Source organism: Monodelphis domestica, chromosome 4 (genome assembly GCF_027887165.1).
Source record: "Monodelphis domestica isolate mMonDom1 chromosome 4, mMonDom1.pri, whole genome shotgun sequence".
Classification (NCBI taxonomy): domain Eukaryota; kingdom Metazoa; phylum Chordata; class Mammalia; order Didelphimorphia; family Didelphidae; genus Monodelphis; species Monodelphis domestica.
This window is the reverse complement of record NC_077230.1, coordinates 372,215,796-372,243,081: the sequence shown is the minus strand read 5'-3', so window position 1 is coordinate 372,243,081 and position 27,286 is coordinate 372,215,796. Positions and strand designations below refer to the sequence as shown.

Sequence of the window (27,286 nt, the reverse complement as noted above, 5' to 3'; positions counted from 1 at the left end):
TCTGGTTGTGTTTATTTCACTTTACATCACTTCATGTTTCAGTAATCATCCAGTTCATCATTTCTTATAGCACAATGGCATAAAATCTCTTCTTTGACAGTGTTTTTCTCAACTAATGTCTTTCTTCTGTTAATTATTTCCCATTTATTCTCTATATAGCTTGTTTGTGTATATTCATTTGCTTGTTGCCTTCCCCATTAGATTGTAAGCTTCTTGAGGTCAGGGACTATCTTTTGCCCCCTTTTTTGTGTCCCTTTTGCCTAGGATGGCACATAATATATACTTAATGAATATTTCTTGATTAACTTCTTTCCCCTGCTTAGAAATACACCAGGCTTCTATTGTCTCTTGCTTAAACTAGAAACTCCTCAAATTGGCATTTAAAGCATTCTGCAGTCTGATTCCAGCCTACCTCTAAGAGCCTTATTTCACATCACTGTGCACTGCAATGAACTCTGGGTTTCCATCAGATGCTGTCCCCAATCTCAGCATCTCGTAGCCTTCAGACAAGCTGCCATTTCTGGAATGTACTTCTTCCTCATTTCTACCATGTAGAATCCTTAGCTTCCTTTGAGGCTTAACTAGATGAAGTCTCTTGCTTGAAGTCCCGTACCTGATTGCTGCTAGTTGCTAGTCTTTCTATTCAAATTAACTTCATTTTACTTACACATATTCAGGTCAAATCTGCTATGTGAATGTTAGCTCCTTGAGGAGAGAAATTATTTTTAATTTCTAATATCTGGCACAGTATCTTATACATAATAAACATTGAAAAAAGTCCTTACCTTCCATCTTAGAATCAATACTGAGTGTTGGTTCCCAGCTGGAAGAGCAATAAGACCTAGGCAACTGGGGTTAAGTGACTTGCCCAGGGTCACACAGCTAGAAAGTATCTGAGGCCAGATATGAACCCAGGACCTCCTGTCTCCATGCATAGCTCTCTGTTCATTGAGCCACCTGACTGCCCCCATAATAAACAATAAAAGATCATTGAGTTAAGTTGAATAGCCCACCACTGTTTGGGTCCAATCATTCACTCAGTTTCAAATCAACTTAACTGTACTATTATCTAGCCCAGTGGTATCAAATGCAAACAGAAATTATAATCACTAAGGATTCCTGTGGCCCTATATTGGCTTAATTTTAAGATGTAATATAATCTATATTTCATTTTACTTTTTAATTTTTTTGTTAACTATTTGCCAATTGCATTTTAATCTGGTTCACACACACATACTCAGAAGTATGGGGTGGGGGAAGAGCCCATAACTGTGTTTGATATCTCTGATTTAGAGGTGTACAGATAACAGCTACAAGGATTAAGACTATATGATACACATGAACTCCAAATGAAATGCTGCTGAGTGAGAGACTATGGAATTTAGAATGGGGAACAAGAACTATGGCAATTCCTCTTCTAGGCCCTATCAAGTGAGGAGAAGGATAAAACGGAACATATCACATATCACATAACTATCATGTACCAGGCATTGTGCTAAGAATTCTATTAAATATTACTTCATTTGATCCTTACAACATTTTTTGAGTTAGGTGCCATATTATCATCCTCTTAATATAGCTGTAAAAAATAAAAAGAACTGAGCCCAAATCCTGAGCTCACAAAGGACACAAAATACGAAGTCAGAGGTTGCAGCCATGCCCAGCCTGTGGCCTGAGACAATCTGATTTCTAGATAGCAAGGGTTATATAGACTTTGGAAAGTTGCTTAACAGAGGTAATTAACAGGGCCAAATATTCAGAACATGTTAACAAAGTGAGTTTGGGGATGTTAAACTGAAATGGTTAATAAATTCCATTAGAGGTTATGACCAGGTCACCCCCTTCTTTCTCTTTTCCTTTCTAGGGTCACTTGGTTATGACACTGCCAGACAAAGGGTAGGAAAGGGCTTTTCCTTTTGTCACATCCTCTAGAGTGTATGAATGGTAAGGAGAAAAAAGGGGAAGTGTATGTGCATTCTCTTCATGTGATTCCTATCACTATTGAATCATAGAGTTACAGCTTATCAAACTATCATATATTATAGAAGAATCCTTATATTGATTAAAAGCTACTTAACTGAATTTCTGTTTAGACAATTGAAGAAACTAAGGCAGACAAAGGTTAATTCGTACACACAGCTAGTAAGTGTCTGAGGCCAGATTTGAACTCATATGTTCCTGACCCCAGGCCTGTCACTCTATCTACTGTACCACATAGCTGTCTGGGAAAGTTTTAAAAATTGTGAGGATCAAATGAAATAAATTTGTAAAGATAATATTCTGAGTCAGAAATTATGTGTGAAGAGAAAGAAAGGGTATATGAGATATGCTATGAAACAGGGGTAAGTTGAGTCTCACTAAGTGCTAGAAAAAACAATGCTGGATTTAGAATTTGAGAACTCAAGTTTTAATTATGTTTCTGTCATTTACTCTCTTTATGATCATGGGCAGATCACTTAATCTCTCTGGGACTCATTTTCTTCATCTATACAATTAAGGGTTTGGTGATAATTCTTTGAGGACACAGTTAAGATATGGATTTTAAGAGGAAGAATTTGAATATTAAGAGGACAGTGGACACAAGTAAAATGGGGAGTAGAGGAGAATTCTAAACTAAGGCCTGCTAGAATTGAGTTACTTACAGTTCTTTGTTCTGCCATTAAAAAAAAAATCAACACCTCAACAATCTAAAAACCTCAAAACCCCAATCAACAAAAACACCAGAGCTCTTCATGTACAAGCTAGAAGTAACAAATATCCAAATAGGAATTTGGGTTGAAAGAAGGGGCACAGGAGGAGGAGGGGTAGGTAATAGCACTTTAGCATAGTTAGCCCCTTTCAGTCCTGCTTTCCAACTCCAAAGATCAAAAAGTTTTTGGTATAGTTTTTTTTTTCCTTTGATATAGACCACAGTCCCCAAATGTTCACAAACTGTGTTCCAGAGTTTGGGGCACCCTGAATCTTCACTTAACTTGGCTTGTTCTCAGGCCAGAGGAATAGAATTTTTGCTCTTTGGGCATAACCTTGAAGAGCCCCATGGCGCCCTCCACTCTATAGGGAGGCATCAAAGCAGGACTTTCGTGGAGGATCTTGTTCTAAGTTAAATACACCAAAGCTTCCAAGTACACATCACTCTCCACCTTATTGCCATCATGCCACTTACACCATCCAAAGTGTGAAATGATGGGGAAAAAAGGGGTGGTGTGAGAGGGAGGAGAGAGGGGGCGGAGAGAGAGAAAGAGAGAGAAGAGGAGAGAGACAAAGGGGAGAGAGAGAGAGAGAGAGAGAGAGAGAGAGAGAGAGAGAGAGAGAGAGAGAGAGAGAGAGAGAGAGAGAGAGAGAGAGAGAGAGAGAGAGAGAGAGAGAAAATTAAAGTGACCACTAGGGGGTAGTGCAATGTTTCCCATGTTATAAAAATTCTGGCATTTTAGACCTTGGAAGGAAAATTAGAAGCCATTTATTTCCCCAAATACCTTCATTTTACAGAATTGGAGTCTGAGACCAGGAAAGGAATGACTAGCTCATGATGCACACAGATAGTTAGCAAGCAGCAGAGCCTGGATTAGAACACATGTCTCCAGAATTACTTCATAATGAGATACAGCAAAGAAAAAGTAGACACCTACAGTCAGGTTGATCTAGTTCAGAGCTATGTGTTATTGTTCAGTCATTTCAGTTGTACCTGACTTTTTATGACCCCATTTGAGGTCTTCTTGTTACATATACTGTTGTGATTTTCTTCTCCAGTTCATTTCATAGATGAGGAAACTGAGGCAAACAGTGTTTAGTGACTTGCTAGGATCCCACAGTTAGTGTCTAGAGCCATATTTGAATTCACAAATATGAATCCTCCTGACTCCAAGCCTGGCACTCTATCTACTGTGCCACCTAATTGTCCCACAGAGGACCATGCATATATACATGTATATATAGACGTGTGTATACATGTGTATACATATGCATATCTGTACATATAAATAATAATAGCTAACATTTTATATAATGCTTCCTTTGTGCCAGATACTGTGCTATTTTACAATTTTTATCTCATTTGATCCTTAAAATAGCCCTGGAAAGTTAGGTGCTATTATTATTCCCATTTTATAGATGAGGAAACTGAGGCTAACCAGATTAAGTGACTCCCAGGGTCACACAGATAGTATGTGTCTGAGATTGGATTTGAACTCGGGGAAATAATTTTTTCCTGACTCAAGGCCCACGTGCTCTAACTATTATACCACCTAGTTGTCCCACTGTATGATCATGAACCATTTAACCTAAAGCCTCAACTTGCTTATCTGCAAAATATGAATAAATGCCTAAAGTCATTGTTTTACCAGGTTGGTGTGAGGCATAAATTAAATAATATATGGAAGGCCTTTTATAACCTTTAAAATGCTATGTCAGTATTGACTTATTATAAACAGTGTGATTAACATCTTTGCCTAAGAACTGTTCTGCCTCAAGCATCACTCAGGTCCTGTGCCAATACACAAGGAGCCTCTGAGGGATTCTTAAACTGAATAAAAAACAAATCCTAATGATCGTTGAAAGTGTTATAAGTTTAACAGCTCTCACCTCATTGGAGCTGCACAGTAAGCTTGTGTTAGGTAGATAGTGCAATAGCTATTCTTATCTCCATTTTCCAGATGAAGAAACTAAATCCCAGGGAGTTGAAGCAACTTGGCCAGTCATAAAGACATCCTAATGTACATTCCTCTATAGGATAGTCCCTCATAGCTCCAAAGAAAAGAGAAGAATAAAAAAATTTAGAATGTTGGCCAGTAAGACCCCTAGCTCTAGCTGTGGGCAAAGGCTAATTATCTTAAGATCCCCATATTTGGGGGATTTACAACTTCATGACACTTTCTTGAAAGTGGCCAAATTTCTCTGAATTCCTGCAAGGCCTAACTTGTTCTTATTGTCAAGAAATGGTTAACGCTTCCTAACCATGGCCATGGACTTTGTCTTCCATGACTGATAAAGGAGGATAGTGAGCTCAAATCTGTTGCCTTGGCTGTCCTATCTAGTCCAGGATTGAGTCTCTAACAGTAGCACCAAGTTACCTTTTGTGGAAAAAACACAGCTGTTGGGCAGGGTCATTCCAGTTAGACTTAGGCCCTGCCTTGTCAGGTCAGCTCATGAGTCCCTGCTCTCTGTGCCTGCAAGGTCCCAAAGTTGTATGTGTTCACCAATTGCAAGTCAGGGATGAATGAAGTCTGTGGTTTTTCTCTTCTCAGTGGTATTGCGCATCAGAGAGCTGACTGGGTCAGCATTCATGAAAAAATATGCCAGCTTTTGATCCCCTTGCGCACAACAATGCCCTTTTACAATTCAGAAGAAGAACGGAGGCATGGCCGGGAGCAGTTGCTGCAGCGGCAGGTGTGTGTGTGCACATATGTCCTACAGTCACAACTTGGCTCTCTAGAAAGTTTGTGTCCCACAGTATGGAACTAATAGCCTTGAGATATGTTCCATAGTTACAGCACAGAACAATAAAAGGTGTTTAGAGTGAGGATACTCAAACATCAAGAGAAGGTTACAGGAATCTCAGTATCTTAAGGAGAAGGATATGATCCATTTAAGAAAAATTTCCTTTCTTTCTTTCTTTCTTTCTTTCTTTCTTTCTTTCTTTCTTTCTTTCTTTCTTTCTTTCTTTCTTTCTTTCTTTCTTTCTTTCTTCTTTCTTCCTTCCTTCCTTCCTTCCTTCCTTCCTTCCTTCCTTTCTTTCTTTCTTTCTTTCTTTCTTCTTTCTTTCTTTCTTTCTTTTCTTTCTTTCTTTCTTTCTTTCTTTCTTTCTTTCTTTCTTTCTTTCTTCTTTCTTCTTTCTTCTTTCTTTCTTTCTTTCTTTCTTTCTTTCTTTCTTTCTTTCTTTCTTTCTTTCTTTCTTTCTTTCTTTCTTTCTCTTTCTTTCTTTCTTTCTTTCTTCTTTTCTTTCTTTCTTTCTTTCTTTCTTTCTTTCTTTTTCTCTCTTTCTCTCTCTCTCTCTCCCCCCCTTCCCTTCCCTTCCTTCCTTCCTTCCTTCCTTCCTTCCTTCCTTCCTTCCTTCCTTCCTTCCTTCCTTCCTTCCTTCCTTCCTTCCTTCCTTCCTTCCTTCCTTCCTTCCTTCCTTCCTTCCTTCCTTCCTTCCTTCCTTCCTTCCTTCCTTCCTTCCTTCCTTCCTTCCTTCTCTTTTTTTACCAAAACCATGATTTTACAGGTGTAGGGTTCTCCAGCAATCCAGATTAAAAACCGCTTTGAAAAGAGTGATCTTAGGGGCAGATGGGTGGCCCAGTGGATTAAGAGCCAGGTCCAGAGAGGGAAGTCTTGGGTTCAAATCCGACTTCATTCACTTCCTAGCTATGCGACCCTGGGCAAGTCACAACCCTCATTACCTTACCATTACCTTTACCATTCTTCTGCCTTGGAACCCATACATGGTATTGACTCTAAGGTGGAAGGCAAGGGTTTGTTAAAATAAATAAATAAAAAGTAATCTTAGAAAGTAGCCTGACTTTACCAAGAAGTTTAAGTGACTTATCCAAGATAACTTGGCTAATATGGGTTATATAAGGCAAAGAAGTACACAATCCATTTTTGGAAAGATTCTCATTCATTATGGCTAAATTGTTCATATTCATTTATCCATAATGATTAAGGTTTTTTAAAATTATTGGCATTTGTATTATGACCAAACCCTCAACTATCCAGAAAACAAAGTTTCTTAGAACTAGCAGGGATCCCAGGCAGTAGGGGCTTTACTCTATCCAGAACAGGGCTGCCTCAGGCTTTTACTTAACTGGAACCAAAGGTTCTTTCTGATTCTCTGAGATGTTGTGTGTATTTATTCGGCAGAAGCACTTAATTGAGCTATGTTACAAAGTAGCTCAGAAGTATCTCTTTGAAGGAAAACATGAGGAATCTGTCCCTGCAGCTTTACATTCACTTCGTTTCCGCACGAATGTATATGGCTTGAATTCAGTACAGTTGGTGCCTGCTTACCTGCTACTTTCTGAGGCCAGTATTGGTGAGTGGTCAAGATTTAAAGGCGATTAGGGCCTTGTTATAATTAAAATTATTTTGAGAGACTTGATTTTGGGTAAGAATATCAGTTTATATATCATTATTTCAATATAATTCAATATTAATATTATATGGTGATGGTAATAGAATTTATTCTTCATAATTATTCATATATAATATATCATATGAGTTTATTAATTAGGTTAGCATTCAACCAATAAAGTAATAGGTCATTGATGACCAAGACACCCTGATAGAGCTCAAGGAAAATCTATAAATAGAGATTTAGGAGTTCATTATTCAGCCCCTTCCTTGAAAATCCCAAATCACACTCTTAGCCTTTCCCCAAACCAACAGGTAAAGGTTGTCATGGTTGTGGCATAGATAAGAAGAGAATCATTGTCTCCGTTATCAAGTAGCTAGGTTTTGTTGAAGAGGAGACATTCCTTGGTATTTCTAAGGACAAAGCAAATGTAAAAAAGCAATAGACTGACCCAGAACCCAAGCACAGGAATACTCAAAATTTTGTCTAATCTAGATTCATAAATAGAAATTAATATAGTATGCAAAAAATAAATTCTCACAGCCTGAACAATGAAAATTAAAACTAGTGTGAAGTTATCTATATCTGCAAGAAATTGTTTTTTCCATTCAAACCAATCCTATATCCAGACTAGAATTCTATCTCTTCATAGCAGCACTAGGTATCTTTTATGAGTAAGCATAGTTGCTGGACATGATGATTCTCCCTAAATAGTCCATGAAGGAGCCATCAACAGCATGGCAGCGTCTATTACAGTGCAGGTTGTGGCTAAGTACTAGGAATTCCAGAGTTCATGGTACCAGAATTATGAAGTAGTATTCAGGAAACAGCATGAAAGACTAGGCAGATCAGTTTTGGTTACTATTCAAGTTTCTTATCAAACTTGCACAAGTCTTTTGCCATATTTCTCAGATTAGGATCAAGGCAAACAATTGCTGAGAGCTATTATGTGACCCTACTTGGACCTCAGTTTTCTTTTCCTGTAGAATGAGAAGTCTGGACTGGATAATGTCTAGGGTCTCTTTTAGCTCTAACATTATGATTCTGTCTCAGAGGCCCTGTCAAATAAATCAGAATGATTATAAACATTCGTACCTTACAGTAGTACAACCAGTTTTTGGCCAGTTTTATTCAGATTCCAACTTGAACAGGATAGCTTTATCATTAGAGGAATAACATTTCTTCACATGTATACAATGCTTTATAATTTACAAAATGCTTTCACATTCATTTTATATGATTCTCACAAACAACCCCTGTAAATAACTATGTATATATCAGCTTGAGTTATTTATGCCTTTATATGATTTTTTGAATGGATATTTTCCCTGTGTCTCTTCTGCCTCTCTAAGTAGGCTGAAAGATTTTTGCACTTAGAAATTAATCACCCATTAAATCTTTCTGTAGCACTGAATAACCATCTCTGCAGACTTCGAATTCATAGAATCTTTTAAGCTGATTTTGATTTTTGTTTTTTTTGGTGGTGGTGGTGATTTTTCTGTCAAGAAGAATGATCTTTGAACTGGAACAGATAAAACAAAAATGCCTTATCAGGAGTCAGTATCCATTATAAATAGGCAGTTGGTATCTTTAGGCCACCAGGCTCAGGTCAAGTATAGATCACCAGTTGTAAAAACAGGCAGATGTCCTTGCTGGGTGGCCATGGCTAGAGATATTTAAAAGACCCTGGAAAGTAGGAGCTAAATAAGGGAAATGTCCAAATGTATATTAAAAGGAAGAGAATGGAGAATGCACACTACAAATCCATGACATCAGTTTTGATTCCTGACAGAATCCTAGAGTTGAGTTTGGATAACGAACATCTAGAAACGGAAGGTGGTGATAGCAAAGAGGAAGGAGGATGTTCTCAAGAATAGGCTATATCAGAAAAACTTTGGCATCATGACATAGTAAATGGAGACCTGAGCTTAGAATCTACAAGAGGAGGTTGGAGTCCTGCCTATGATACTTTTCTAGCTGTGTGATCAAGGGCTAGTCATTTTAGTCATTAGTCTGAGTCTTTGTTTCCTCACCTGTAAAATGAAGGTAATGCCTATGATGGCTGTCTCACTGGGCTGTTGTGAGGCTCCAAAGTGCTATATCAATGATGAGTAATATTAGATTGATTTCTTTTTTTTAAGTTTAGGTAGGAGGAAGCATTTAGAGATCGCTTTCTTAGTTTTTAGCACAGTATTTGGCAGACTCATGCTATTCTCATGGAAAGGAAAAAGAAATGTGGTCTCAGTAAGAATACAATTAAGAGGCCAGTGAGGTACTGCCCAGTAGATTGAAAGTCAGGCCTAGAGACGGGAGGTTCTGTGTCCAAATCTGTCTTACCTGTATGACCCTGGGCAAGTCACTTAACCTCCATTGCCTAACTCTTACCACTCTTAGGCCTTGGAACCAAATACACAGTACTGATAACAAGATGGAAGGTAAGCTTTAAAAAAAAAAGAATTTAATTACGGAAATGGTTAAATGTATAAACCTAGGTCTTTAGAGGGATGTCCCAGGGATCTGTGCCTGGTTCTGTGCTATTTCTGAACAATGACTAGAATAAAGGTATAAAGGACATGCTTGTCAGATTTGTAAGTGATATGGAATGAGGAGGGATGGCTAACATACTGAATGAGAGTGAGGATCCAAAAAATCTTGAAAGGATAGCTCATTGGGGTAAATTTAACATTATGGTCAGTGGAGACAGTTATAAAGTTTTATATTTGAATTTGAAACATTAACATCACAAGTACAAGATGGGAGAAATGTAGCCCAATAGCTATGGGCCCAAAGAAGCTCTGGTATATTGAGGGGAAAGCATCAACTGCAAGCTTAATAGGAGTCTTTGATGAAAAGCCAGAAAAACAAAGAGTCTTGAGTTGTATCTGGATGTAGAGCATCCAGAGCTCACTAGGCAAGAATCCCCCTCATCCTGCACTGGTCAGACTATACCTAGAATATCATTCATATTCTAGGCATCACAATTTGGGGAAAATAGTAATAAACTGGGCAGTATTCAGAGGAAGGCAGTCAAGATGGGAAAAAGCCTTGAGATGATGGCATCCATGGATCAGCAGAAGGAGTCTAGGAATTTTAGCCTAGAGAAATCAAGGCATGGGGAGTGTATGATTGCCACTTTAAGGTTGTCATGTTGAAGAGGGAATAGACTTGTTCTGTTTTGCTTTAGAAGATAGAACCAGGAACAATTAGAGGGAAAGCTCTCCAGAATTGGAATGGGCAGCCTCAAGAGGTGGTGGGCTCTCTCTCACTGGTGGTTTTCAAGCAAAAACTCCATGAGTATTCACTGGGCTTGTTCTGGTGTGGATTCATATTCAGCTCTGGTTTATAAGAGGAAAAGGAAGCATGTATAGAAAGAGGCAAGAGATTTAGGGAGGAAAATAAAAGTGGTGGGTGATGGGGAAGGGGGGAAAAGTCAGAGTATAAAGAAAGTATCTGATTGGACCTTATCTGTAAATTCTTATCTGTAACACAGGAATGACTTAATTTGCTTCACATCTCCTTTCAGGGATAAGGATTCCAGTCACCAATCTGTGGAGCTGTATGTAGCCTAGCTGCTCTGAGACCTTGGGCTAGTTACTATCCCTCTAAGCCTTAATTTTCTCATCTATAAATTGGGTACATGCTGTCAGTGGTATAGTCCTTATCAGTATGTTGTGAGAATCAAATGAAATGATACTTGTGATAATGCTTTAATCTGCTAATGTGCTAGGCACACCAGTGTTTTTCTAAAGTGAATATTAACTATACTAAGGTGGTGTTGTAGTTCAGTTGTATCCAATTCTTCATAACTCGGTGGACCTCTGTCCATGGAATTTTTGGAGCAAAGATACTGAACTGGGCCATTTCTTTCTCCAATGGCAGAGGTTAAGTGACTTGCCCAGAGGTTTCTGAGTTTGAATCTGAACATGTCTTCCACTGTGCCACCTACCTGCCCCATATTAAGGTACAGAAGAATGCTAATCCTAATGAATCTTTTGAAGTAAAATCCAGAGATTTTATCATTAGAAATGCAAGATAGAATTTATCTAAGTCTGGAAGTTGTATTTTGAGTCATCCAAGAAGTCCAGAAAGGACTTTTTTTGCCCATTGTTAACTATAAAATAGACTACTATCCAGCAAAATTTGGGCCTATTCCTGTGTAATACCCTGAGTAATTCAGAGACCATTTAGACATAACTTCTATTAAGAACTGCCTTCCCCATTTTCTGAATTGTATTAAATTCTCCTCCATAGTGAGATATATCTTTTCTTTAGCATTTTATTTAATAATAAAAATCAAAGCTGGAAAGAATTTGGAGACTTCCCTAGCCCACCTCTCATTTTTTAAATGGAGAAATTGAAATCTTCACTTGCCCAAGGAAAGAGCATGAGTTAATGGCAAAGCCAGAACTAAAGCTTAGATTTCCTAACTCTCCATCCATGCTCTTTTCATGGCTTTATAATGCTTCCTAGTAGACTAACTAGCTCTTTATTAAAAGGGAAAAGATATATAGAAGTGAATGTTTCTCAGACAAATATTTACTGACCACTATAAAGGGACATCTTTCATAATTCATCATAAATACATTGGCCAACAACGTTGGCCTTCTTTTCTTTGTGTCAGGTCTTGGCCATGTAGTCCAGGCAGAGGAATATCTCTCCCAGGCCCAGTGGACTGTTCTCAAGTCAACTGATTGCAACAACGAAATTCAGTCTCTTATGCATCGAAACCTGGGACTTCTCTATACAGCTAAAGAAGAATATGAAGAAGCACGCTATCACTTGGCCAATGATGTGAGTAGGCCAAGCTACAGAACCCAAATAACCTTGTCCAGTTAAATGAACTTCCCTGAGCTTCAGTTTCTTCTTCCATAAAATGAGGAGAACAAATCCTGCTTTTCCTGTTGCATAGGTTTGTGTTGAAGAAAGTGTTTTGCAAACTATAGAGGTGTGAGCTATTATTATTATCCCTTGAAACCCTCTCCTAGATCCTTCTATTCAGGAATCCAATAAGTAAACAAATATCTATTATTTACAATCATCAGTTTAAACCCGTTCAGTTTTCTTCTTCCTTCCTTTAGAGTTCAGCCCTCTCTCTACCTTCTCTCAATAGGAAAAAAGGCAATATATTATAATAGGAAGTATTCTTACTGAATTTGGAGTCAGAACAGACCCTTGGTTTGAATCCTGCCTAAAACACTGTGAATATGAGCAGACAACCGTTCCTGAAGCTCAGTTTCCTCATCTGTAAAATGGAGATAATAATGCTCATAGTACCTTCCTAGTGAAGGTCACAGAAGATGTCAGTAAAAAATACAATTTTTAAAAAGCATTATAAAAATATCAGCTATAATTTTATTGTTATTATCATTTCCCAAGCATGGATGACCCTCCTGCTTCTGTTGTTTCTGCTCTTGTCTCCCAACCCAATGTAGAGACTTCTTCCCAAGCCTAGGGGAACATACTCTGTCAACTGACTTGGCTCAGGCCCAAGAAGTCCAATGGTCAGGTCCCTGGACTACCTTCTAGGATTTGGTCTAGGGAGTAGTCTCTCCCCAGGGAGTGGGGGAGGGGGGTCTACAGGGCACATTCCTCCACTCTGACCTGTGGGTTTGTGATAGTTGCTTTCCTTAAGTGTGTCCAGGCCTCATTTCTTGTTTTTTTTTCCCATTTAAAACATTATTTTATTTGGTTATTTTCAAACATTATTCATTAGAAAAATAGATCATTTTCTTTTCCTCCACCACCCCTCCCATTGGCGATGCGTGATTCCTCTGGGTATCATATGTGTCCTCAATCTGAACTCGTTTTTGTGTTTTTGGTTTTTGCAATGAGGGTGTTCATTCAGAGTCTTTCCTCAATCATATCCCCTCCATCCCTGTAGTCAAGCTGTTGCCTTTCCTCGGTGTTTTTATTCCCACTGTTTGTCCTCTGCTTAAAGGTAGTGTTTTTTTCTCCTTGGACCCTTGCAGGTTGTTCATGGACATTGCATTGACTCATTTCTTGTTGAATCCCTCTCCTCCATATAGAATTTGTCCTCTGAGTTTTTAAAAGCTGGATAGGGATATGGCTGAATTGTCCAACTGCAGTTTGGTTGCTGGGCATTTCTGGAGCACTCTGTTCTCTCTAGGGAGGGATCCCCTCTGACTTTCTAGTTACTTTCTAAGGTGTCCCATGAAATGTGTGTATTAGACTAATAAGAGAGATCAGATCTTATTGTCCTCTTAGTACCCTAGAATATTGTCTCGATGCAATCCCAATCACTCCTTCTTATGCCAGGAAACAATGACAAGTCCTCCCCTAAGGCCAGTCCCCTTTTTCCAAATTTCTCCTGTGCCCTCATCTGATCTGTGATCCATCTCCAGATTGTCTTACAAGCTCAATAAAACTCCTCTAAAACTGTTCTGTACTTAGATGCTTCTCCCCAAACCTCTGACTGGTCAGTCTTGTGACACTGTTTCTGGAACCTGGGCTATTCTACATGATCATTCATTGAAACATTTCTCTGATCTAAGGGTGATGAAGGTGATCATAATATTACACTTCTGAAGTACTTTCAGGCATCCAAAGTACTTTCTACATACCCACCTTTGATGTAGAGAATGAAAGCATGATTACCTCCATTTTACAGATGAGGAAATCAAGGCTCAGAGAGTGGCTATGCCCTATGCAAGGGGTTCACAGCTGGCAAGCCTCCAAGTTGAGTTTCATCTGCCCCTGGCTCCATGTCCAACATTTTTCCCTCAGCACCACCATCTAAGAATCAGCCTAGAGCTCCTCAGTCAGTGGAGCTCAGTGCTTCCCACTGTACTTTGCTACCGTGATTGGGTCACAACCAGGTTTTCTTTTCTTCCTTTCTTTTTTTCCCCCAGTACACATGCCATGTGGCAAGTCAGGAGTTGCTACCTCAAACCTCTTTCTGGGGCAGCAGATACTCCCAAAAGCCTTTTCTCTAACTGACTGCTTCACCTGCCTTCTACACTATAGAATATTGGCAGGCTGGTAGGAACCTTGGCACAACTACCTCACCCAGAGCCAAGAGCCTATGCCTTTAAACCAGGATAGGATTCAGAGACCCTCACACTAGGGAGAGGAAACAAACTTCTGGGAGAGGGGAAGCCAGCAGAAGGGAAAGACAGGCCTATAGCAAAGGCCTGCTGTCCATAATACAACTCTAGAAGTTACCCAGTTACCAGAAAATGTCTTGTTTATTATCTATAATATTAGTTGAGGAGAGGGCTAGCTATCTTTTCTAGCTCCTTAGCTGCTGATCCCATACTTGTCTGGCAGATACTTCTCCTGGGCTCAAGTGTGTATGTGGTCTCCATCTCCACTGGGTTTCAGGCTCTCAGAAGGGAAGGGAAGGGAAGGGAAGGAGCACAGCTGACAGCATCCCTCCTCCAACCCTCCAACCCTAATTCAAAGTTTGTTTTTAATTAACTGTATTCTACCTATCTATAAGAACCCATGTTCTCTCTGAAGCCAGCACTCTTCCACTGTCTCTCCATACTTGCTTTTTTAAAAATCTTTGTTTTGTTATAGAATCAATACTGTGTATTAATGCTAAGGCAAAAGAGTGGTAAGAGGTTGGTTGGCAATCAGGATTTAGTGACTTACTCAGAATCACACAGCTAAGAAGTTGTCTGAGGTCAGATTTGAATCCAGGATTTCTTATCTCCAGGCCTACTCTCTATCCACCAAGCCACCTACTTGCCCCTCCTTCCATGCTTATTTAAATCATCCCATAAATCATGCATAAAGGATGCACCTAGATCTTTGTTCCAAGACTTTCAAAACCCTCTCATTTCTCATTATTGCTGCCAGATCAGTCCTCTTCCTCTTCTGATCATATGATTCCTTAATAATGTCTTTCCCACCACTTTCTGGCCATAGTGACCCATGAGAATAGATGTATTATTTCCTCATTGTTTTCTGTGACCTGTGTCTTCAGTCATATTCCCTCGAGGCAAAGACCATATTTTAAAAGATTTTTAATATGTGTGTTCTTAGAGCACCTCACTCAGGTCCAGGCAATCCAGAAAGATTTACTGATTGATTTTGTCACTGAGTGAAGATGTTAGCAGCCAAAAGCTTCTAGATGACTTGCCCAAACTGCTCTCTATCCTCCCTTCAGATTTATTTTGCCAGCTGTGTATATGGATCAGAAGATATCAGAACCTCAGGAGGATATTTCCTCATGGGTAATGTTTTCATTCACCAGAACAAGATGGATATAGCAGACTCCCTCTACACAAAGGTGAGCCAACATAGACAAAAATTGGATCATAAGGAGCCTGATCCACCATCATCTGTTTATATTAATCTCATTTGGGTCTGTCAGTCAGTAAGCATTTATTGGACACCTACTATATGCCGAGCCATATGCTAAGTTCTGGGAATTCTAAGAAAGACAAAAGATAGTCCCATCTTCTAGGAGCTCTCAGTCTAATGGAGGAGACAGCTTGCAAACAAATCTATATAAATAAGCTATTTACAAGATGAAGAAGGAAAGAACTGAAGGAAGGTACTAGGATTAAGAGGGGATAGGAGAGTCTTCTTGGAGATTATAGAATTTTAGTCGGGACTTAAAGGAAGGCTGGGAAACCAGAAGGCTGAGGAGGGAGAATAGCATTCCAGGCATGGAGGATGGCCACAGAAAATGCCTAGAGCTGAGAGATGGAGTGTCTTGTTCCAGGAATAGCCAGGAAGCTAGTGTCTCAGGATCAAGAGTTACATGGATGGGGGTGTAAGACATAAGAGGAGTAGAAAGTTGTGTGTGTTTGAAGTGACTGTTTTCTTTAGTCTTGTTCATATCTTGAGACTCCACTGCTATTCTTCTAACCAAAGTTAGATATATGCTGGGTACATGTGAAGCACCTGACATATTACTGCTTGATTTGCATTAAAATGCAACCAAATGCAGTGTTGTATGTCCTGCTATATTCCTAAGAGCAAGGTAATTAAATCATGTTGGAGTCCACTTTGGGGAGAAGAAATGAATTTGGGGGGTAGTTAATTGCAGATATGGGGCAGCTGGGTAGCACCACAGTATTTATAACACAGCCTGGAGTCAGGAAGACTCCTCTTTGTGAGTTAAAATCTGGCCTCAGACACTTATTATCTGTGTGACATTGGGCAAGTCACTTTAACCCTGTTTGCTTTAGTCTCTTCATTTGTAAAATGAGCTAGAGAAGGAAATGGCAGACTACCCCAGTGTCTTTGCCAAGAAAATCCCAAATGGGATCACAAAGAGTTGGGCATGGCTGAACATGAATGAATCACAACAAAATTGAAGACATCACCTGTTAAGGGTAAAGAAAAATGGAAAGGGCTCAAATTTTTCTTTCTTTGAATACCAGATATGTTTATATAAAATGCCACATGCAATATACTATTATAATAATTATAAATATAAATATATATATAATGTTTATTAGAGTAATGTGACTTCCCTATGGGTTATTCTTTCAGAAATCTCAACTGTTCTGTACTATCTATGGATATGTTTAATGCCCCACATTAGATTATAAGCTCATTGAAGATGGGAACCATGTCAAATTTCTGACTTTCTGGCTCAAACATAATGTAATCACTTGATAAATGTTTGCTGAATGAATTAATGTTTATTTAGAAGTAAGCTCAAAATATCACAAAGTATCACACTTTTTGTATGTTAAATAAAGCTCAAACAGTTATAATATATATATATATATATATATTCTTGTTCAAAGTAAAAGCAACACATTTAGAAAAGAGAGACTTCTATAGATACATAGAAGTGACAGCATAAATGGGGACAGTTATTTTTTTAAACTGATAAGAGCTCACAAAGCACAAAAATCTAGGTTGTATAAACTGGTCAACAGTAATATACTCCTCCATATTGCCTGAGAGAATGACTATATTATATATATAGCACAGGATAATGAAGAGTATTTATTAATTGAGTTATAATTAATTTATAATTTATGAATAATTTTTCATAATCATTCAGATAAACAATGGTTGGTATTTGTGTAGATTCTAATGTTTCTAGAGCATTTCTCATGTATTACCTCATTTGATCTTCGCAACAATCATGGGAGATGAGATAGCTACATTATCCACCTATAAGGAAATAGAGACTACCCAGGCCACACATCTAATTAATTTTGGAGTGGGATTTGAACCCAGGTCTTCCCAACTACCAGTCAAGTACGCATATTTCCTCTCAATATTTATTTTTAAAATTATTTTATTCCCCCCAAGTTACATGTGAAAACAGTTTCCAACATTTTTCAAACAATATTGAGTGTTTATCATCCCCCTCCCTTCTACCCTGTGTAATATATGACCAGAAGGAGGTCACACACACACACTGGGGAACTGGAGAGAGAGGGTGAGAGAACTGAATAAATGGAGAGAGGGAAGAGAGTGATCCCCCCCCCTTCCCCTTAGGGAAGATAGCACTATTTGTCTTCCTGAGGGACAGAATATGTCTCCTCAAAGATTGGGTTTGGGAGGTGGAGGTTAAGGACTGGAGGAGAAGGTCTTAGAGAAATAACCTACTACCTCCCTTCTTGATCTTAGCTGTTGTTGAAAGACAGGTTAAACTTCCTGCCTCTGGATCCTCCCAATATTCCAACTGCCACCTTTCCCTTTGAGACCTAGTTCACTCCTTAGCCCTGGTCTTGAACTATTCTCCTTTTTGGGGAACAGTATTATTCTGCCCAAATCTTCAGTCTCCTTCTTTGATATCAGAAAGTAGGCAGACCTGATCTAAAGGGTAACATTCTATTCTTGAGGACACACAGGGAAGGGAGGATGAGGGTGTTTGGTTGGGGAAATTGGGAGACAGGAATCCCTATAGATTAGCAACTGACCTCCCCCCCCCCAAATCCTGAGGTGTTCAGGCTCCTTTGGTCAGTTGTGGGGTTTGTCCTTCCTCTTAAGCTAATCTGGCTATGATTTGAAGTTCAGGACAATTTGGGGAAAGAAATCTTCTCAGTAGATGACTTTTTATAAAGTCCCAGTCTACTTTTGTCTTCAGTTATAACCAGAGAGATTTGGGGGTTCACTGGAAGTTAGTCAATGTCCAGAGGGATCCTCCGTCTCAAAGGTCCTCCACTCCAGGAGAGAATTGATCAGAAGTGAACTGACAGTTTTGAATCCTCTCAGCTCCTCTGTTCCTTCCTGGAATCTTGAGTCTTCCTTGCCCTTACCCCGCTTAGGCTGTTCCTTTGCCTTCTTGGATCTGATTTTTCCTACTTTTGCAACTTCTCTCTTACACCCAATTCCCTACCCTCCTTGAGATGATAAACATATCAATCTCATATAGATTTTTAACGTGTGCAATCATATAAAACATTTTTCCATACTAATCCTTTTGTGGAAGAAAATTCAAATAGAAAAAAAAATTAAGAAAGCGAAAAAAGTTTGCTTTTGTTTGGATTCAAACAATTCTTTCTTTCTAGAAGTAGATGAAATTTTTTTTTTTATCATAAGTCCTTAAGGATAGTTTTGGATTATTGTATTGCTAGAAAATAGCTGTTATTCACAGGTGTTCATTGTAAAGTATTCCTGTTACTGTGTAATGTTCTCCTGGCCTGCTATTTCACTCAACTTCAGTTCATGTAAGTCATTCCAGGTTTTTCTAAGCAACTCTTGCTTGTCATTTCTTACAGCACAAGAGTATTCTATTACAGTCATAGACTATAACTTACTCATCTCCAATTGATGGGTATCCTTTCACTTTCCAAATCTTTGTCCCCCAAAGCAAGCTGCTTTAAAGATTTTTGTACATATCCGTACATATCTTCCCTTATTTGATTAATTTTTCTCTCTTTGGAATACAAATCTAGTAATGGTATTGCTGGGTCAAAAGGTATGCACTATTTTATAGCCCTTGGGGCACAGGTCCAAATTGCTTTCTTGAATGACTAAATCAATTCACAACTCCCCAGCAATTCATTCCTGTCTCAGATTTCCCATATCCCTTTCATGTTTTGTCATTTTCCTTTTCTTTCATAATAGACAATCTGATATGTGGTGGGTTGGTACCTCAGAGTTGTTTTAATTTGAATTTCTTTAATTACTAGCGATTTAGAACATTTTTATATGACTAAAGAGAGCTTTAATTACTTTGAGAACTGCCTGTTTATATCCTTTGACTACTTACCAATTGGGGAAAGACTTTTATTATTATATATTCAACTCATTTCTCTATGTATTTGAGAAATGAGGCCTTTATTTGATAGACTTGTAAAAATTTGTTGCACCTTTTTGATTACAAATTACTTCCCATCCTGTTTATTGCTGTTTGGTTTCTGACTTTCACCTCCCCCAATTTGCCCTCTTTTCTCTCAGTCTCACCCCTTGTCTCCTCATAGCTTACCCTCCTACTTTACTGTAGGGCTGTATTGACAAACCTATGGCACGTGTGCCAGAGGGGACACTCAGTATCCTCTCTGTGGTCATGCCTGCCATCAACCCAGCACAGAGTTTGTTACTAGAAATCCAGAGGGATGTGGGGCCAGGCTGCTGCCCTCCTCTTCACATGTGCCTAAGGACATCATCCACCCCTCTAAAAGGTTCACCATGACTGTTGTAGGGTGTTATAATGGGAATTGGTAGGGAAATGAACAAGAGGGAAACATATAAATATTAGATTTATTGTTGGGAAAGGGAGGAAGGGAAAAGGGTTAGGAGAATGATTACAAGTAATCTTAAACTCTAATTTCTATAGGTCTATCTTCTCTTCTCTTATTCTAAACTAAACAATAAGTTTCCCCAGTAGCCAAATCTCACAAGTGGAGTCTAATCAAATGGGCCAAGATCTTCAGATGATAACTGTCCAAGCAGGTCCAGTGGAGAAGTGTGTCCTCAATCTTCTGTTCAAGCTGCCAGCAGCCAGTTCAAAAGATTCCTCTCTTCAGCTGGCATCACCAAAGCCAGAAATCTATTTTTTCAAAACCTCCAACTTCAGGTCCTTCAGAAGAGAAGTGCCAAGACAATTGACATCTCAGAATCTTTGCCCAGATCCTGGCCCTTAGGCTCCCATGTGACTCTCAGTCACATGCTCCTATCAATCACTCTAAAGTTTGCTTTACACAGTCTGTTGCAAAACATCCTTTCCCTATCACAAGGGTAAGATAGCTTTCTATACCCAACTGTATATTCTTCCTTTATAGAGCCAATTCTGATGAGAGAAAGGTTCACATACTCTCCTCCTATCTCCCCCATCTTCCCTGCCACTGTAAACACTCTTTCATGTGCAACAGTTTATTTTATTCTGTTTTTCCCTTCATTCTGTTTTTCCCTTCCTCCTCTTCCCAATGCATTTCTCTTTCTCATGCCTTAATTTTATTTAATTTCTTATATCAATCCATTATATTCAACTCACCCCCTCACTCTCTGTATATGTATAGTTCTTCTAAGTGCCCTAACAATGACAAAGTTCTTTGGTGTTACAAGAATCATCTCCCCATGTTGGGATATATACAGTTTAACTTTAATGAATGTCTTTCTGAATAAGTAATTCTTGCTTGAAGTTCTAGCTCCTTTAACCTTTGGAATTGACATACTTTAGGCCCTCTGATCCTTTAATGTAGAAGGCTGCTAATTCTTGTGTTATCCTGACTATGGGTCCATGATATTTGAGTTATTTCTTTTTTGGCTACTTGTAATATTTTCACCTTGACCTAGGAGTTTTGAAATTTGGCTATATTCCCAGGAGTTATCCTTTTGGGATCTCTTTTAGGAGGCAATTGGTGGATTCTTTCAGTTTCTATTTTGTCCTCTGGTTCTAAAATATCAGAGTTTTCCTTGATGATTTCTTGAAAGATGATTTCTGAACTCTTTTTTTGATCATAGCTTGTGGGTAGTCCAATAATTCTTAAATTATGTCTCCTACATTTATTTTCCAGGCCAGTTGTTTTTTTCCATGAGATATTTCATATTTTCTTCTATTTTTTTTTCATTCTTTTGACTTGCCCAATTCTAATTTTTAAGGCATGATTTTCTTGACTGAGCTTTTCTACCTCCTTTTCTATTTGGCCAACTCTACTATGTAAAGAGTTATTTTCCTTGGTGAATTTTTGTACCTCTTTTTCCAAGGGGCCAATTTCTGTCTTTCGAGAAGTTTTTCTCTTAAGTGCATTTTTGCATATCTTTTTCTATTTGGCCAATTCTACTTTTTAAGAACTTTTCCTCTTCTTTGGATTTTTGTGCTTCTATAGATGTGTCCAGGAGCATCTCTATCCCACACTGATTCCCTGGCCATCCAGAGTTAACTGTTGAAGGGCAGGTGTCCTGGTTTACAAATCTTATTTTTATTTTCTCTCTTGACAGGTAACTGAAATCTGGCATACATATTTAGATCAACATGTTCAAAATCAGTTAAGTGCTCGCAAGCAACCAGCAGATATATTGGCCAAGGAACTGGAAAATGATACTGGTTTAGGTAACTGTACCTTATTATTTGTTGTGTTCTCAGCTGATATGAGAGCAAGACAAGCATGGCTCTGAGTGTGCTCTTCAGTCATATGGATTTTCTCTCCTATTTAATTATGAGGAAATTGAGGCATACAAAGTGAATAGCGTTTTCTAAGTTCCAGACTGGAATTTAGAATCCAAATCTACTTTACATAGCACCCTGACCCACATAGTCTGTCTGCCAAGGGAAAATCTAGGAATTAGTTGGTCCTGGGCATTTTAATGCCCAGGCATTTTTAATAATAGTGCCTTCCAGCAGCCAGATCCAACCACCAGCAATGTTTATTGCACATTTGTGATGTCTAATGCTGTACAATACTCTTAACAGCTAGGGATATAGAACCTATGAGGATATGACCAAAGAATGCTTTTAAGGCAAGTGATGGCTTACAAATGGAGTCCAGAAATGTGGAAGGGCCATAGATTGGAGGCATGGGTGTGATCAAAGAAGGCTGCCTGGAGAGAATGAATTTTTAGCTGGAGGGGAGGGACAGGAATTGGCAGAAAATAATGCAGAAGATAACTTAGACTGAGAGACCAGCAGAGCCATGGGTGTTCCTTTAGTGATAAGAATAAATACTTTGTGGGAGCTGTAAGTAGGTCTGCTTGGCTAGAATCAGGGTGGGCTATGGTGGCCAGGCTGCTTAGGAAGGGCAGATTTTGTGAAACACAATTGGCAAAGGGACCCAAAGTTGGTCAGAGACAAGGGCTTTAGCTAGGCTATGAAAGCTTCTTAGAGCTTAAGGGATTTGGCCACCAGCCTTTAGTTTGTGGCCAGGGGTGCTATTCCCTCTGGCTGGCACAGTGGGATGGTCACTTATCTGGATTTGTTTTCAAGGCTAATGTAAATCAACCCCCCAGATTTGAGGTTAGTCTGTAAGCAGTTATATAAACACTATGTCTCAGTAGGGATAAGGGGAGTGATGGGAAGACAGAGCTGAGCCGTCCATTTCAGCCTTAGGAAGGAAGCCATACATAGTTAATCTGCATTACCCAGGGTCCTGTGTCAAATGAGGCTGAGAAGGCATGCCCAGTGGGCAAACCTCAGACCTTCTCCTTTTACTATATGGTGTCACCTGCTATTAGCAAAGAGTCTTTCACCCTCCTAGTACTCAGGTAGTTTTAAAGATTCAACCAGTTCTAGCTGTGCAACTGGTGGAGAAAGGCTACCATCAACTGTTTGACCAGTCACTACAGAATGTCTATACATATTCCAGTCCTCAGTCTCCTGAAAGAAAATTCCTAGGATCTTCCATATGAATGACACCATCTTAGATGATTTGGGCATACACCAAATCCCATTACAGATAGGCTAGGTAGATAGGTAAAGCACTTATAAAAGTGTTTACTATGTATGAGGCACTATGGTAAATGCTAGGGATATGAATATAGGTAAGCAAGACAATCCCTGCTCTCAAGGATCCCACATTCTGATGGGGAAATACAAAACTTAAAGGAGATTTGGAAAGAGTGAGGGAGTGCATGCCAAGTATGGTTTGGAAATGTTGGTCAGGAAATGATGCTGAGGCCAGTTCCAGAGCAAGTAAAACAAAAGGCGTAGATATACAGCACAGTAGGTAACCACTATAGATATATATATATATATATTTTTTTTTTTTTTTGCTCCCTCCCAGTCATCCCATCCCCACAACCACCTTTTTTATACCATTTGTACTGGTTTCTCAAACAGTCACTGCAGTTATGTGTTTTTTTAAAATTGCAAATGAAGTTGTTCTGATATAGAAGCGCTTCATTTTCATTGAATGGGGGGAGGGCCTCCTAGGAGTGCTGGTTCTTCATAATCCTCTTGGGTGGTTTCAGCTACCATTCAGAAACAGTGCAATCCCCACTATATCAGCAACCTTCCATAGGGCAACCCATTCCTATCACTTAATAGCTGGCATATACAGAGAGACATTAGTGTTTACAAAGTGTTTGCACACATTATCTCATTTGATGCTCAGAATGATACTGATATAAGTAGGGTAGGTATTGGTATTTTACAGATTTTTTAAAAAATGAAGACTCAAAACAATTAAATGAGTTATCCAAGGTCACACAGCTAGTAAAAAGCAAAGTACTGGAAAGAATCAAAGAGGTCACCCAATCCAACCAATGGGATAGGAATCCTATCCACAGTTATAAGTCAATAAGGGTTTGCATATTTATTAGGGTCTGGGGGCTAGTCATCTGCCATTCCAGGGAAGTTTCCACCTTTCCTGAAAACCCTGGAAAATAGGCATGGCCAAATTCAAGTGGAGGTGTGGTTTTGGGTTCAACACATTATAGGACACCAGAAAGGGAATAAGGAGCATGTGCAGATCTGGGGGATCCTTCTGGAATTCCAGAGCCCTGAGTGTGCATGTCCCAAGTTTTTCTATGGTCCCACCTGGCATCATTTGTCAGTGAGGGAGATGTCTCACTACCCTTCTAGAATGTAGGGAAGGGATATAGCATAGTAGGACCATTATAGGTAATTAATCATGCCTATCAGTTCAGAACTAAAGTAAACATAGAACAATATGGGTAATTAATAATGCAGAGCAAGCACAAAGCTGATGCCCAGTAGAGAGCATTATAGATCCAGTACAGGTGATTGATGATACAGAATGGGTAACTGATCAACAATACAGATTCTTCAATTCCTGCTTGACTGAAACCACAGATTTTGCAGTTCATGTTTAAATAGTGTTAACTGGTGAGAAATACACGACCCCAGAGCATGAGGGTCCTATTTCCATCACTGCCCCTCACTGCTCACAGCCCATTGCCATTAGATTGAATATGTGGAGTGAATGAGAGTGAAAAGTGGAGGATGACACTGACGCTGCTAACCTTAGTAACACGAAGAATAATACTACCTTACACAGGAATAGGTAAATTTGAAAGAGAAGTGACTTTTGGAGGAAAGATAATATATAGGTCCTTCTTGGACATGGTGAGTTTGAAATGTCTAAAAGGCAATTTGTTATGTAGAATTGGAACTCAGGAAAGAGGCTGGAGCTGGACATAAGGAATCTGGGTATCATTAGCATTAATTTAATGTGAGCTAAGGAAGTCTCCAAGAGAAAGAATGTAGATCATTAATAAAAAAAAATAGCTCAGGACCAGGCCTTCTGGGATACCCATATATAGGTGGGCGGTGGGATATGATAATGATACAGCAAAGAAAACTAAAAAGAAATCATTAGACAAGAGGAGAATCAAGAGAAAACAGTGTCATGAAAGCACAGGAGAAAATATTCAGGAATCAACAGCATCCAAGGCTACAGAGAGGTCTGGAAGGGCAAAGATTGACAAGAGGCCATTAGATATGGCAATGAAGAGATCAGTGGTCACTTGGAGAGATCAGATTCAGGTGAATGATGAGAATGAAAGCCAGAAGGTAAAGGGTTGAAATGTGAGAGGAGAGGAAATGAAGGCAATGAGAATAGATGGTGTTTTCTAAGAGTTCAGCTGATAAAGGAAAGAGAGATATAGGATAGCTTGAAGAGATGGTAGGATCCAGTGAAAGTTTTTTAAGGATAGGAGAGACCTAACCATGTTTGCAAGTGGCAGGGATAGAATCAGTACACTGGGGAGAAAATAAAGATTGAAGAGAGATATTAAGATAATTAAAGGCAATCTGCTGGAAAAAATAAATTGGGATCAAGATTGCATGCAGAGAGCTTAGCCTTAGTAAGAGCCATCTTTTTTTTTATCAGAGATTGAAATAAAGGAAAGAGTTGAGGATGATGTCAAGGGGTTATATAATATAGAAATGAGGGAACTCATGGCAAATAACCCACATAAAGCATGAGGTGGTGTCTTCAACTGTGAGGACAGACTGAAGGAATGGTGTGGAAGATTTAAGAATAGGTTTGGGACAGCTGATGTGAGGAATGAGATAAAGAATCAGGAAAGCATAAAAGGATTACCTTGCTACATTGAGAGCCTCCTTGAGATTATATAATCTAAATTTTTAATGTGCATAATCAGTAGTGGTGACCTTTTCCAGCTTTGTCCAATTTAGACATAAAACCTCACCCTACCTCCAGACCAGCAATCCTGCTTCTAGTCCAGCCCTCCCAGCCATTATCAAATGAAGCAAAACTATGGAAAAGGGTCCAGTCATCCACACTAACTGTCAAACAACTTGCTGAAGCAGCAAAGCCCCCTGAGGTAGAGGCCAAAAAGGCAGCAGGTACCAGACAAGTCAAATCACCACCACTACTACCACTGTCTGCCCTCAGAGCCTGATGGGGTCATCCCATTACCCAGAAGCCAAAAGCCTTGAAGGTAGTAATGCTTTCAGCCCAGTGCCCTCAGGCTTCATCATGGGAAGCAGTCCTTGTGGGGACATAGCCTGGAAATTGTTCCTATGGTTACTACAACCACAGCTATTGAATACCCAGAAAAGAAAGTTTTTTCTATCAAAGACCTTGACATTGTTCAATGGCTCAACATCAGAAATAGATAGGATTTATTAATGGAAATGACATCAAAGAATATGCATTATCATTTGCTTTGTTGCTGTGCTCTAAGGCCAATAGGGCATTTCTACCTGAATTGCAGCTGAATCCTTCCATATGTCATGTCTTCCCCAATATGAGCTCTCCGAGAATAGGGAAGGTCTTACTTTTCAGTTTGTATCTCTAGCACTTAGCATAGTCCTTTGCATCTAGTAAGCACTTAATTCATGCTTTATTCATCCATTCCTTCACACATTAGCAGGACTAGAGATCATCCAAGGTTGGGGGTTTAGCCCAAAAAGGGCTTAAAAGGGAGCTGAGAGTAGATGATGAAGAGCTGAACAGGTTAACTATGGAGCAGAGATTGGGCAAGTAAGGAACGTGAAGCCAGAGCAGGGATGATGACTTAGAAAAGTCCAAGGGCTAGAGAGAAGACTGGAAGTCACAGTGAGAAAGAAAATAATTCCAGGAATATTAAGGTTTAATATTTAATATTAAAATAATATTAAGGGAGAATACTGATATCAGGTTATGAGTAGATAAAATAATTTCATAATTCTTGATCATAGGCATAAAACCCTTGTGGGTAATGGCAAGATCAGAGGTGTGCATATGACACTGTGTGTAGCTGAAGGGGAGTGGAAGAGATGGAGGGACTTGGAAGGTTAGGGTATTGGAGAAGAAGGCTCTTTTAGGGCTGTCAAACTACCTAATGAAACTCTTAGTGGTAGGGACTGGGGAGGTGCCCAGAATCTTACTTTAGGCCTTGTCATAACAAATCCACTTTCCTTGCAGATGAAGCCCAGGAAGCAGAAGCAGTTCACATCCTGGAAACCATTTTAGAAATTCGAGAAAACACAGGCAAAGAAAAGCCAGCGAGTATTCTTTTTATCTTGAAAACAGTAGCAATACTTCATTACCTAATGATGAATATATCAAAGGCAAGTTTGCATGTTATAGAAAGGAAAGGAAAACTTAAAATAAATTCTCAATTTGCCCAACACCCTTAAATTCAAAGTAGCTGCAGTTATTTTCAGTTCAGGATTGGTCTCATAAAAAAAAAATTCCATATGAGTTAGCTGTGGGAAAAGGTAGGTAGGTAGGTGTGTCCCCAGTGCCTCTTTAGAGGTGATCCTACTTCTGCAGGGAACAGAAGGGGCCAGAGGACCCTCAGAGAGAGGCATCTGAAGTGTAGGGAGTTGATATTTCATCTTTAAGGGAGACCAGCTAACAGAGCATCCAGGTGAGGCTCAGCACCAATCTATATTGGTGAGCCTATGGGGGTTACCAAGCTGCATGAGAAGGGGTGAATTGGCTCAGG

The 27,286-nt window shown here is 39.2% G+C and overlaps 1 protein-coding gene across 3 annotated transcripts in view; it reads left to right on the top strand.

Annotated features, from left to right (window-relative positions):
* The window catches only part of ZMYND12 (zinc finger MYND-type containing 12), a 31,900-nt gene that overhangs the window by 3,279 nt on the left and 1,335 nt on the right, over nucleotides 1–27,286 (top strand). The window contains exons 2-8 of one of the 3 annotated variants that reach the window (XM_016422544.2): nucleotides 1,865–1,944; nucleotides 5,241–5,382; nucleotides 6,835–7,006; nucleotides 11,667–11,836; nucleotides 15,177–15,299; nucleotides 21,371–21,482; nucleotides 26,761–26,906. In XM_016422544.2, the coding sequence (XP_016278030.1) occupies nucleotides 5,320–5,382; nucleotides 6,835–7,006; nucleotides 11,667–11,836; nucleotides 15,177–15,299; nucleotides 21,371–21,482; nucleotides 26,761–26,906 (786 nt within the window). In that variant the 5' untranslated portion in view covers nucleotides 1,865–1,944; nucleotides 5,241–5,319. The remainder of the gene's footprint in view (nucleotides 1–1,864; nucleotides 1,945–5,240; nucleotides 5,383–6,834; nucleotides 7,007–11,666; nucleotides 11,837–15,176; nucleotides 15,300–21,370; nucleotides 21,483–26,760; nucleotides 26,907–27,286) is intronic. The other 2 variants (XM_001381583.5, XM_007492937.3) reach the window with 2 other exon arrangements.